At 35.3% G+C, this 13,554-nt stretch overlaps 1 protein-coding gene across 4 annotated transcripts in view; it reads left to right on the forward strand.

The window, feature by feature from the left end:
* The window catches only part of LOC131061590 (THO complex subunit 2), a 110,711-nt gene extending 104,789 nt beyond the window's left edge, over positions 1-5,922 (forward strand). For all 4 annotated transcript variants that reach the window (XM_059218157.1, XM_057995357.2, XM_057995358.2 and 1 more), the window contains 5 exons: positions 47-127; positions 346-858; positions 1,197-2,399; positions 4,992-5,308; positions 5,552-5,922. In XM_059218157.1, the coding sequence (XP_059074140.1) occupies positions 47-127; positions 346-858; positions 1,197-2,399; positions 4,992-5,308; positions 5,552-5,627 (2,190 nt within the window). In that variant the 3' untranslated portion in view covers positions 5,628-5,922. The remainder of the gene's footprint in view (positions 1-46; positions 128-345; positions 859-1,196; positions 2,400-4,991; positions 5,309-5,551) is intronic.
* Positions 5,923-13,554: the final 7,632 nt, after the last annotated feature.

Raw genomic sequence — 13,554 nt, forward strand, 5'->3', positions numbered from 1 at the left:
TATTTTCAAACTCTTTCCACTGTATTGTCTGCATTGTCATATTCAGGTAGGCAAAATTAAGGCAGATGAAAGAGAGGATCTCAAAGTTTTAGCAACAAGTGTTGCTGCAGCCCTTGCTTCTCGAAAGGTCACTATTTTCAACTTCTAATTTACTCGTTTATCACCCATACAGCACCTTTGTTAGTGTTTCATGTTCATTCTGCAAATGCTTTCAGCAATAGATCCGCTTAAAATGTAATTTTGAGCATTATCTGACTATTTTTTATTTGAAGTACTTAAAGTGAGGTTATAAATTTTTTGCATGGTGTTTCTGCATTTAAAAAAAATAAGAAAATGGATGTGCAGAGTTCATGGGTTTCAGAAGACGAGTTTAATATGGGTTACATTGACTTGAAGCCCTCAGCTTCACCTGCCAAGCATTTGGCTGCTACATCTTTAGCAGTCTCAAATTCTTCTGTTAGTGTTTCCCAACATGATCCTTCAGGAACGCGTATCATGCCAGGAACTGTGCTTCCTGGTGATGCCACTGGCTCACTACCAGAACAGATGTCTCGTTCACTGAAAACTTCAAGCGCTTTAAATACAGATACTAGGCTTGAGCGTTCTGAAAGTATCACTCCTCCCATGAAATCCGATATACATCAAGCTGCAGTGAAGCCAGTGGCAGGTACAACTGATTCTCAGAATTCTGTCCAATCAGGAGGTGCTCAAGTTGGGACAAGTAAGTCATCTATAGCAGGAATGTCAAAGAGCTTAGACGAGCCTTCAAAAGGATCTGGTACTCACCCAGCAACAGTAACTAAAACGGAAGAAATTTCAGTCAAGCTGGTTTCAAAAACAACTGCAACTGAAGCTGAGGTATCTATTTCTGGTGCTGATTTTCCACACTTAAATGATTCATTTGTATGAAGTCACAAGCTGATATTCTTTTTAAGATAATGGGAAAAATAAGGATTTGTTTTTTGTTTCTTTATTATAGAGTGGCTCTTCAAAACTTACTGCAAATGTAAATGCTTAGTGAAAGTTAAAAATCTTAACTTTTGTTCTTTCTACTGCCTTATTAAGAGCTCTTTATTTTGCTTTTCTATTCATGCATGAAATGTGCTTTGTCAGATATTATGGCAAGATTTGACTCATATGTAGATGGAGTATTACTTAAACAAATATTCATATACTTTTCTCGTCTCTTTTGACAGCCTCGACCTCCACCAAAACGGGGTGGCCAGTCAGCATCCTTGACTAAGCAATTAAAGCCAGATACAATTAAAGAAGATGCAAGATCTGGAAAAGCAGTTGGCCGGGTGGTACCATCTACTGGTGACAGGGATCCTGCCTTGCGTACGACAGAAACACGGCAAAATTTACCAATTAATACTGTGATTGTTCCAAGCAATGGTGGCACAGGTTCTTCTTCTGGAACAGGGAAAGTATCAGGTACCTCAGCAAAAGTTCCCCAGGAAATGTCAAATATTTCAAAGACAGAAACTCAAACAAGTAAATCAGTGGACATGAGAATAGGTGGAGAATATGAAGTTGATAGGACTGAACCTCAAGAAGCATCGGGACTTCAGTCTAATCGTCCTTCTAAATCCCCTCACCGAGAAGAAGCTTTACATGCTCCAAAAATTACGGATGATATCATGAAGGAGAAGCAGCAAAAGAGACCTAATACAACTGATGAGACAGACCGAATGAATAAACGTCGCAAGGGTGATAGTGAGGAGAAGACTGCAGAACCTTCAGAAGTAAGAGGTTTAGATCACCGTTCTGTAGATAAAGCTCGAACTACAGACCAGGATAAATCTGGGTATGAAGAGCGCAATTTTGACAAAGGTGCTGATAAATCTTTAGATAGGACCAAAGACAGGGCTGGAGAAAGAGTTGATCGTGACCACAGAGGAGAAAGGCCAGAACGCTCTGACAAGTCTCGTAGTGAAGAGCATCCAGGGGATAGGACAAGGGATAGGTCAATAGAAAGATTTGGAAGAGAAAGATCAGTTGATAGAGCCCAAGACAGGGCAACAGAAAGAAATTTTGAGAGGCCTTTGGACAGGAATAAGGATGAAAGAAATAAAGATGACCGCAATAGGTCTCGATACAGTGAGTCAACAGCAGAGAAGCCACATCCTGATGATCGCTTTCCAATGCAGAACCTACCACCCCCACCACCTCTTCCTCCGAATGTTGTTCCCCAATCACTTCCTGTGGGTAGGAGAGAAGATGAAGTTGATCGGAGAGGTACAAGTAGCAGACCGATTCAGAGGCTTTCCCCTAGGCGTGAAGAAAAAACAGAGAAAAGGAGGCTGGAAGAAGGTTCTGTGGCTATAATGGATGATTCAAAACGGAGGAGAGAAGATGAGATCCGGAAGCGTGAGGAGAGGGATACTTTACCAATAAAGGTATTAATTAAGTATAGATTCTATTCCATGCCATTGATTAAAACTTGTATGGCAACCAGGAAATTAGGTATTCGAATTTATGTAAGCATCTCTGTCATGAGAGTTGCTTTGCTCTCATTTCTTGTTAATTAATCTTAACTACTAGGTGCAGGGAACATGCATTGAATTGAAGAAAATGTGTCATTTTTGCATGAAAACTTTAGTTCATATAAATTTACTCTTTAATATGCAAATTTTCCTTTTGTAAATCATAATGTGTGTTTCTGTCACCAGATTTGTCTTCCTGCCAAAGTCTACATGAGCATTATCTTGTTTTCAATGGGGCTGTTATTGTTTTTTGAAATTCAATAATATATAATGTCTTTCTTTCTAATTTTGTAAGGTTTAACCATTTTAATTTTCTCTCTTCTTTCACACAACCCCCCACTCTTTTCACTGCTCCTAGTTAATCTTTTCTCTTCTTGTGCTTTAACTACGTAGTATCTAGTTTCTTTTGTGTGTTTATTTTTTAATTTCTTTTTGTTACTGAATTTCAAATCCCTATCCAGACATGGGATGGATGAGGCAAAGTGTGCATGTGGTTGCATGGAAAGAAGGTTTGCATTACAATTTGTTCTATCTCTTCAAGTTTGCATATGTAGGATTTAAAAGCCTTTGTACTAGGGCTTGTGTATGAGCACAGAGGAGTTTTTGGCTAAAGGATCATTAGATTATCTGAAGAGCAACAAAAATTCAAATGGGTACAGAGTTTTGCCTCTTAAATTTCCTTTATTTTTCAGGAATATATAACAGGATTGTAGCAATGGCTTATATATCTTATTTCTGCTGTATTTTCTAGAATCATTAATATGGGTGCTGGTGAAACCTCTATGTATAACCTCTTTGTTCTATAATTTGAAAGGTGAGGTGCTCGTTACATCCCATTATGACTTTTCTTACAGCTTGAAATTTGATAGTGAGAAGCCCAATGGCAGGAATCAAATAACAAAGTGTATTAAAATTGCCATCATATTTGAGAATCGAGAGTATTTCTGCTTGGAAGGTTGGTTGCATGCAAATACTGATTTTTTATGGAAGATTATGGACTATCTATGATAATTAACCTTGGGATGTGATTTGACAAACCTTTTGTAATAGCCAGCTATATACATAAACTGTGCACTAAGAGACACATGCTAAAGAGCTGATAGCGAATCTTGCAGCTTCAACTGCTATTCTATAAATAATAGCAGGTTGTGTTGAAAGTGCCTGCATTAGAAGTGTGTCTATTGAAGTTTAGCAGGCTATGCTTATTTATGCTGTAGGATAAGAACATTCAATTAACTGAATCTACATTTGCTTTTTTGAATTGCATTAGAGGGTAGTTTTCCTTTCGTTCAATTAGAAGTAGGAGAAATGTTTAATGTGAATGTATCATGGACGAGTGCCGAATATGGGTAAACAGAGAAGGTTGGGTCTTTACTTTAGATTTGCCTGCTGATGGTCGGCTTAAAATGCTTTGGCCAAAGCTGTTGATTAATCAGTTGATGTTAGGTGATTATAATGTTTCTTTACTCTCTGCCATATCATGATTCTAGGACAATACATGTTCATATGTGAAATGCTTGTTAGTTGTATCATGTTGCACTAGATTCCATCCGACCCTCCGGTTCCGGATTGCCAGGGTACCTCATGTAGGGTTGGGAGCTCTTTATCACTTGAAAGAGCACTGGGGAAGCTTACGCTTCGTGGTTGGGCGGAAAAAGTACCTGGATCTTATTCTCGCCTTCACACCTGTAATCAACTCAAGAAACTCGATTTTGCATCAATATGTCAGTACACAAAAAAAGCAATAATCATAATCAAATTTCCATGCATTTCTAAGTAAACATATTGATTAATTAATTCATATTTAAAAAATAAAATAAATATAAAGTCAACAGTCAACATATTAATTACTTTTCTACTTATGTCACATTATGTCCAAAATATTAATAATAATTATATCTGATAAAAATTCAGGTTGTGACACTGTTGCAATGTGGACCATTTAAAGCAACACTTTCCATCATGCAATTTTCTAAGATTGATTACTAATTAGTAATTTCAATAGTTTTTTAAATGTGTACTATACCTTTTGCAATGGGATTGCTTGAAATTTGCAATTAAGTGTTGTTTGATGTGCCCCTGCTTCTAATAGAAGTGTAAACTTTTGGATTGGTTTTCAAGATTTTTGAGATAAATATAGAGTTTACTTTAACAGGTATCTTTTCCCTGCTTCAAGCTACTAGCTTCACAATCTTCTTGAATTGTTTCACTGACGTGTAAATGTAGTTGAAGCTATAATTTGAATATTTGTGCTTTGTGTATCCTTCATGTTTAGCTTTTATAGTCATGCTTACTATACATTTGAAATACCTTGCATGTAAAGAGAATATGTGATTAGCATGGAGATCTATTGATATTAATAACTGTGGTATTTTTTCAAGCAACTTAAATGTATTTAGGCTAATTATTAATTGTTCCAAAATTAGTTCTTTTGTGAATATAAAGTGCATAAGACATTCTTCCTGTACCTGTGATTTATATCTCTGTTGTACATTTGCATAACAGGTTGAGAAGGAAAGGGATAGGGAGAAGACAAACCTCCTTAAAGAAGAAGCAGATGCGTCTGCTGCCTCAAAGAGGCGTAGGCTTAAACGAGATCATCTTCCAGCATCAGAAACCACTACTAATTATGGACCATCACCACCACCACCTCCACCTGTACCAGTCACAGCGCTTCAGCCTTATGATGGTAGAGAGAGAGAGAGGAAAGAAACAGCAGCGCCAAGGGGCTTATACATAGAGGAAAGTGGGTACGATAAAGGCTCTACTGGAAGAATACATAACAAAGAGGGTGGCAAAGTTGCTCGAAGAGATCATGAGCAGTATCCTTCCATGTTTATCTCTTCCAAATTTTAATGTAAAAGTATATTAGTACTATGATCTTTTTATTTCATTGGAGGTTAGTTAAGTATTATCTAACCTGATTAAATGTACATTTTATAACATTTAACTATATAATGGATAGTAAACACAATATAAAGTGAATCATTTCTCCTGTTATTTTAGGGATAGGTAGTTTGTGAGAGTTCTTGCTATCAAAGATCAGTGTCCTTAACTTGGTACAGGGTTTACAATCGTGATTGGGAAGATGAAAAGCGACAAAGAGGCGATGCAAAGCGTGCTAGACATCATCGAAAATAGAAGATTTACATTGCTTGTCTTGTTATCAGTCTTTTTGAGCAACAACTTGTATTTGAAATTGAATCCTGTGATTCTTGTCAGTGCAGCTTGCTGGTGTACTTGACAAGTTCCAAGTGTACAAATTTTGCAGGATACTTATTTAGTTAGATTTCTCAAAAGCCTTTGTTATCTGAGCCTGATTTCAGTTCTCAGGCATGATATGTATCTGTGCTGGAAGGGCCCCATTTCGCAAGCAGTATGGTTGTTAATGACAAATATTATAAATCAGTATATTTAATTTCGTCTCCATTCCTCATTCATGCTTCAGAATTTTGAATATCTTGTAATATATAGAATGCAATCTTGTTAAAACGAAATTACTTGGCTGATGGTGCATGAATTTAGTATGACTGGAATTAAATCCTGTTCAACTTTGCGTTGTTACTTCATGGTACTAAAACATAAGAATCATGTAGACAGTCAAACTTTAAGAAAGAATTTTAAATTTATTTTTAGGCATCATACAATGTGCGGATTCAACCAAAAGGTGACATCCATGATCACAAAAAGACATTATCCTTTGACGTGTTGAGATTGAATAAACTGTACTTTATTAAAGGTCTAACATTTCCGTGTTTCATTTTAATTTTGTGGATTCCATATATGACAAATTTTGCAAAATTTTGATTACAAGGTTCTGTGAAATTCCATTGTGAGCTTTATTTGTTTTTTCTCTTTTTGTTATTGGTTTGACTGGACAATGATTTTGGCATTAATTTAAAGGACGGTTGTAGGTTTACTACCTTACTGTGAACACAATCTAATTTGTCTATTACGTATATATGCAAAAAAATCAAGGAACTGTGCATTCTGTTAGCACAAATAAACCAAATCATGAAACGCTATCGTTACTAGATTAATGTAATTGTTTGTTACACAAAGAAACAATAAATTAATAGTTTACAAGGTTCCTTTGAGTTAAACATTGTATCTTATGCTATTTGAGTGACTATATGCAATGTTGATAATGGTTAGTGACGTAAATAAAGAGGACATCCTTGCTTGACATAGAAATGATACATGGTGTTCGTAAAGAGAACCGAATGAATTCTAGGTAACAAACTTTCAAGCACTATTTGATGTTTTCTTGAATATTCTTGAATAATCAAGAACATTAGAACGAGCTTTTGTATTATTTGTCCCATCATGTTTCTCAAGCGTGACTAATCATAAAGTGGAACATAAATGACAAATGTAAAGCCATTTTGAATACAAAATAATATGCAATATTACCAGTTCATAATAGGCGTTTTTTCTTCGTTGATATTTCAGAAAACACCTAATGATCACCCATTTTCTTATACTTGCTCATCTTGATGATGGATCATGGATTGTAATCTAAAAATATCAATAAAGAAAAGTGCTTACGTAGTCTAATCTAGAAATGTTCACACCAATATTATGACCAATCAAATGATCATCATGAGTAGTTTAAATGAGATAAAGTCTACAAGGTTGACTTCATTTAGAACATAGTTAATGCAGCACCATTTTATAATAAATCGACGATATGATTGAGTCTTAATATGAAAAGCTTCTTAGTCAACAAATGTACTCACAAAATTAGCCATACAAGTTTCATTGTTAGTAGAAGCAAGTCCCTAGCTATACTTGAGACTCAAAATGTAAGTAGTCATACGTATGTTATATAACAATTATTTATAGTGTATAGATGTTATGTCTTTGGATGTAAGTTTATATATTGAGAATGTATGTAGTGTTCTTCCAAATGTAAACTTAAATTTTGAGGATCACTCAAAATATAAACTTACATTCCATGCTTCAAAATGTAAACTTACACTCAATGCTTCCAAATGTAAGTTTATATTTTGAGGATCACTCAAGAATGAGTAGCACGTAATGTGCCCTTTTGGGTGGGTAGGGCATTACTCACAACTTTGTTAGATTGAGAAATCAATGAAAAGCCCCGACCTTCATCCTCTCTCCCACCCTTGCTTGAATAGCTACTTAATGGGTGGGATCGCTATCATGATTGATGTCCTTGAATTATATAAGTAGTGTCTCGAGGTGGTGTTTGATTCGTAGTGCATCTATAATGCATCATCGACCAAGTTATGTATGCTTCCCATAGAATAGTAGGGCTCATCGACCAACTTATGTGTGCTTCCCATAGAATAGTGGGGCTCATCGACCAACTTATGTGTGCTTCCCCATGGAACAACTCACAAGTGCTACCGGTTGATAGAAGGAAGAGAGTGAATCATCTTTTGGGGTGTTTGCCTCCACACATGTTGTCACTATAGAATAGGGTAGTAATATAGTTGTAGTTCCTTGAGTATGTAGTTCTATTCATAAGGTTGTCATGTTGGATTGGTTTGCCTATATTGATTCGATTTCTTAAGCCACCATTGTATCTTGCTCACCATTGGTATATACTACCATAGATCAAGGACCAACTATAACTCTATTTGTTTGGAGGTTGTATATCAATTTATGATTGCTGGTTCGAGCAACCTTTGACTAGTGAATCAAGCTTTTTGTCGATCGAGCTCTGGAACTATTAATGAAAGGGTGGGAGGGAGGCCTTACTATTTGTAAGGTGTTGGTAGGACCACAACAACTATATCTCTTACCAACACAGGTGGGGGGGAGATAGAAGACCAACAGCCTATGCCGACTCCATATAGATATAGTTGGGACAGCCCCCCTCTCTCTCTATATGGCGGTTGGCCCCTTCAACTACAGACTATAAATAGTTTGCCTACTACCTATAGGGCATCTAGTATATACTACATACAACTGATGGTTGATTAAGAGATCGATCATATTACGTATATGATCCATCAAGATTTAACTCAGTGATACCCCACCCCACTACTCTAGTTATAATAGGGGGTGCTTAGATATTCATTTCCACGGGGTGGACAACTATCTCTTCCTTATCACCTAGTGTTATTAATTAAAATTCTAGCTTTTGGCCTTAAAATAGTAAGGCATGGGCCCTTATAATTCCCTCCAACTTCGAGTCGAGCAGTCCCATAGAATTGTAGGGTGAGTCATGAATTAATAAACCTACTCTCCCTTTAGAATTACCAAGGGGCTAGAATATACTAAAATAAGCAAATCTACCCGATGCCTAATTAATTAACCTGCTAGTGGGAGTTAGCAATTTAAGTGGGCATTATCTATCTATCTATTCGATCTATACATAAGTCTATCTATAGTATAGTAGTTTGATCGATCTACTATAACCCGCCCTCGAATGCAATATATCTCCTACTAGAATCCCCACTCAATAATTAAGGGTAGGACTCTATAGGGTGGTTATTCTAGCTCGATTCTAGAACTATCTAGCAGGTTATTCTAGCGGGCTGCTTGAATTACTCACGCTATAATTCTATGACATGCTTCTCATTTCGATTTTGTTGCTACTCTATTTCCCTCTCAAGTTGTTCTGAGAGGAACAAATGAAATGCCATACTTGACTAGGGGCGGGTGGGAGGATATAGGGGATGCTTTGCTTAGGCTCAACAATAGCCCGTGGAAGATAAATGGCTAGAACCATATGGAGGACTTCTTCGGCTATCCACCCACCGCCCTCAATTAATCTACCCTCGTAATTAATCAATGCAAGGAATAAGCAAGGGGGGTAGAGGGTTTTTCGAATGTACCCTTAGAATAGTAGGGGCCCACCCAACCCAATCAAACTAAGGTAGATTCCTTGTTCTAGCAAGTTTATAAATTGCTTACTCTAGTAGGTTCCTTGAATTTAGGGGAACCGATTGAACTAAGATTCCCTCCCCCCAATCTATAGCCTCCCACTCAATTCTAGCACTTATTGATGCTTAATCTAGCAAAAATAAAGTGCAAGTTGATTCCCTACCTTGCCCAATTCTATGCGGTAAATTAATGCATAAATCGAAAAACTTGCAATCAATAGTTGCTAGAATCGAGCTCACCCTTCAATTCTATGGAGCGGCTTGCATGAATTGATTAATTGGTAATATAATTGGTTGTGAGCCCCTACTATTCTGTGGCATTAGAGTGGCTTGTTGAGCTTTGTTGGATTGGATTATGGGAAGGGGGCGAGCTATGATGGGTTAGCTCCTATGCAAAGGAGGATCTATTCTAGAATCTAGACTATATTCTAGATAGACTATTGCTACCATAGAATAGTGAGTCCCCCACTCCACCTGCTGGTTGGAGGAGTTCCTACTGTTGTGGGTAGGCACTCGTTCTTTCCGCTCTATTTATAGAAGGGTGGATGGTAGTTGCAAACTAATCTACATCTGCAAAACACTAAGGAGAATATTGACAATATGATGATCATGAAAGTTGAGATAATCAAGATGCAGCCAGAGCTAGATGACATAAGGGCTTTAAAAGTCAGTTTGAAAAAGGTTTGATACTCTCATATTATGAAGATAGTATTCAAAAGCTTCAAACCTTGAGGAATTGAATAGTGTTGTGAATGCATATGTGAAGGCCTTTCCAAGTTTGTGAAAGGTTCTCATGTTTCAGATTCGAAATTGAGGCAAACCAAAAGTTTTGCATAAGGTTCTTTTGTATTATGGATCGGATTTTAAAAGTTTCTAGTGTATAAATGCACTTAGTGTTTTACCTACGCACTTGAATAAAAAAATATAAGAGTTTGAGCTTAATTGCAAGTCCACACCATGATTTTCTACACACCTAGCTTGCACTGTCAACTCCACATCAAACTCAAGTGTCTTTGCAAGAGAATAGGGTCATGTGGGAAGCAAGAACAACATCAAAAATCATGCCCAGCCCAACTGCATAGGAAACTTTAGTTTAAGCGCATGTTTTGGGCCACGTTTTGCTTTTTCTAGCTAGTAAATAAGGTTCCTACCTCTTGCATAAAATGTCTATGTAGCACCTAGGATGCACTTTTGATCATTTTTATTAATTAATTCACAATACAATAATTTGTTTATTTTCAATTAATTAATAAATATTATCAAAGTTGCATCCTAGGTGTTGCATAAACATTTCCCTCTTGCATAAGGCATGGCAAATAGATTAGAATCATTTGGGAAGTAGAAATAGTTCAGTTTAATTCTAGATTTATTTCATTTGGAAACAATAAAGCACCCATTTATTATGCTAGAAACTCTGGCTATGGGTTGGCATATTTTAATTCTAAACTCTATTTTAGAATGTTTGTTTTACATTTTAAGTTTTGGAAACTCTTTATGCATAAATTATAAACAAATGTGCTACAATTTCAATGTGTTATACTACTAAAACTTGTGAATTTTGAAATCAATCAGATTCAAGCATTAGTCTTCTACATTTTTGTGTTATCTGGTTATTCAATATTGATAGCTTCATAGTTGCTTTGCTCAAATTGGATAACCTTGTTGAATCCTGATTATTGTGTGCTTCATATGGTCTCATCTTGCACAATGCATGGGTTTGGCATAGTGATTTGATGAAACTTGAATTTATTATATTATTGTGAAATTTCTTTGATGAGTGCACCAATGAATGTATGAATTGTGAAATCTGATTTATATGTTATTGGTTTTTGTGAGATTCAATCTAGTCATCTATTGTAGCAACATAAATGCCTTGTTATCATTGTCTAGATAAAGTAGATTTAATTTACTTCTTGTTACCCTATCTCTTTTGATATTTATTGAAAAATCCAAGTTAAATTTAATTATTAGTTTAGAAATCTTTCATTTTAGATTAATGTTGCAAAGTGTTATGTTGTTGAAAATCTTATCTTGTCTTGCAAGTTCATCATTATTGAGAGAAATGACACTATATTTCCATTAAACAAGGCTAAGGACCTGCAAATGTTCTTTTGTACAAACAACCACACCAAACAACTGAGTAAAAACATGCACGACTATGACCTAGCCTAAAGGAACCTTGAAGTGATTTATCACTTTTCAAGAGAGAAAGTTTATCCTTAGACCTATCGTTGGTTGTGCTAACGTCGTTGCCAACAAGTAGAAAGGATGAATAGTAATGTAGTGGATAGAGCTACAATCATGCATTGAATAGTGCTAAGCTTGAATGTTAGTTTTGGCCCAAAATAATTCACTTGCTTGTTACCTAGTTAACAAAGCTTCCACTTCTCTTATTGAAAAACACTCTAAGGTGTGGAAAGGTAAACGAACATCAATTTCATATCTTAAGAGTTTTTTTAACGAGGCATATGTTCATGTTCCTAGGAAAAAATGTTCTAAGTTTGATTTTAAGGCTAATAAGTGTTCTTTCATTGGTTGTGGTTAGAATATTAAAGTTTATTATATTTGGGATCCTATAGAAATGAAAATTTTGTATCCTAGTGATGTTATTTTTAAAGAGCTTGGGGAATTTCAAAATGGTAATCGACCTAATGTGAAGCTTAAGAATATAATAGATTGTGATATTAGCATTGATAGACTTGAAGATGCATGGATAGAATAACAATAAATTGAACATAATGAGGAAGGAGAAGGTTTGGATTCAAGCATCAATATGGAACAATAAGAGCCTCTTATTATACCTCTTTGAATGCTTATTAGGCAACATAATCTAATTGAAAGGCATATCCCTTATTAATATACATGTGTAGTTACTTTATCATGCACTAATAATGAACCTAGATTTGTAAAGAAATCTTTGTCTTTAGATGAGCATGAGTCTTGGTTAGAATCCATGAAATATGAAATAAATCCTAAGAAAATGTGACACGTGGGATCTAGTTGAGTTGCAAAAGGGAAGGAAAGACCTTATATGTAAATGGGTACATAGAAGTAAATTCGCAGATGGTTAATTGGAGGTATATAGGAACTAATTAGTGGCAAATGGTTACACCCAATTAGGTTTGGTGATATGTTTTCTTTTATGGCTAAACTAGAATCTATTATATTGTTTTTTATTAATTATTGTTCTTTTGGAGTTAGAGGTAGACCAGATAGGAATTGAAACATGTATTTCACATGAGGATCTTGATGGGAAAATATTTATGAAACAACCTAGTAATTTTATGGTGAAGGATCATAAACACTTTGCTTGCAGGGTAAAGAGATCTTTATATTATATTATAACTTTATTCATAGTGAAGTTGAAGACCTAGTATTTATTTTAACCATTCATGTTCAATTACTAATCATTATCCTTTATGTTGATGTTATTTCTTCAAAAGGATAAGAGTTGATTAGGTAACTTAATGGAAAGTTATTTGGTACATTTGATGTGAAATATTTAGAAGTTGCAATATATATATATATATATATATATATAGGGTATGAAAATTAATAGGGATCAAGTTAATAGAAAATTATAGTCAAATCAAAGAAATATGCTAACACTATTTTGCAGTGTTTTTTCATGCATTATTATAAAATAGTACGTATTCCCTTTTTGGTTGCCACTAGGCTATCTCTAGATTGAAATTCTATAATTAATGATGAATTTGAAGAGATGTATAAAATTCCATATACTATTTTTGTTGGAAGCCTTTTGTATGCCATGGTTTGTAGAAGATCTAATATTGTCCAAGTAGTGTGAGTTCTTAATAGTTTTGTGGAAAATCCTAGTAAATAAAATTATAATTTTGCAAAAAGGGATTAAAAATATCTATGTGCGGCTTGTAGCCATTATATCTATTATCATGGTTGATGTGGGTGCAATAGTTAATTTTTATGGCTTCTTGATTTGCATTGGATCAATGATTTGGATTGTAGGAGATCCATGAGCAGTTATGTTTTTACTTTGTTTGTAGTTGGATAAGAATATAAAAAAGTATCTATTCATGTTGTCCATTATAGAAGTAGAGTATATGGATGTATAACATGCTTGTAAGGAGGTGGTATGGTTAGATAGATTATATTCAAGTATTCGTGTTCAATGTAAAAATTTAAAGATCGGATGTGGCAATCAAAGTGACATATGTTTGGCAAAGAACAAA

The sequence above is a fragment of the Cryptomeria japonica genome, chromosome 3, assembly GCF_030272615.1.
Source record: "Cryptomeria japonica chromosome 3, Sugi_1.0, whole genome shotgun sequence".
In the NCBI taxonomy this organism is placed as follows: Eukaryota; Viridiplantae; Streptophyta; class Pinopsida; order Cupressales; family Cupressaceae; genus Cryptomeria; species Cryptomeria japonica.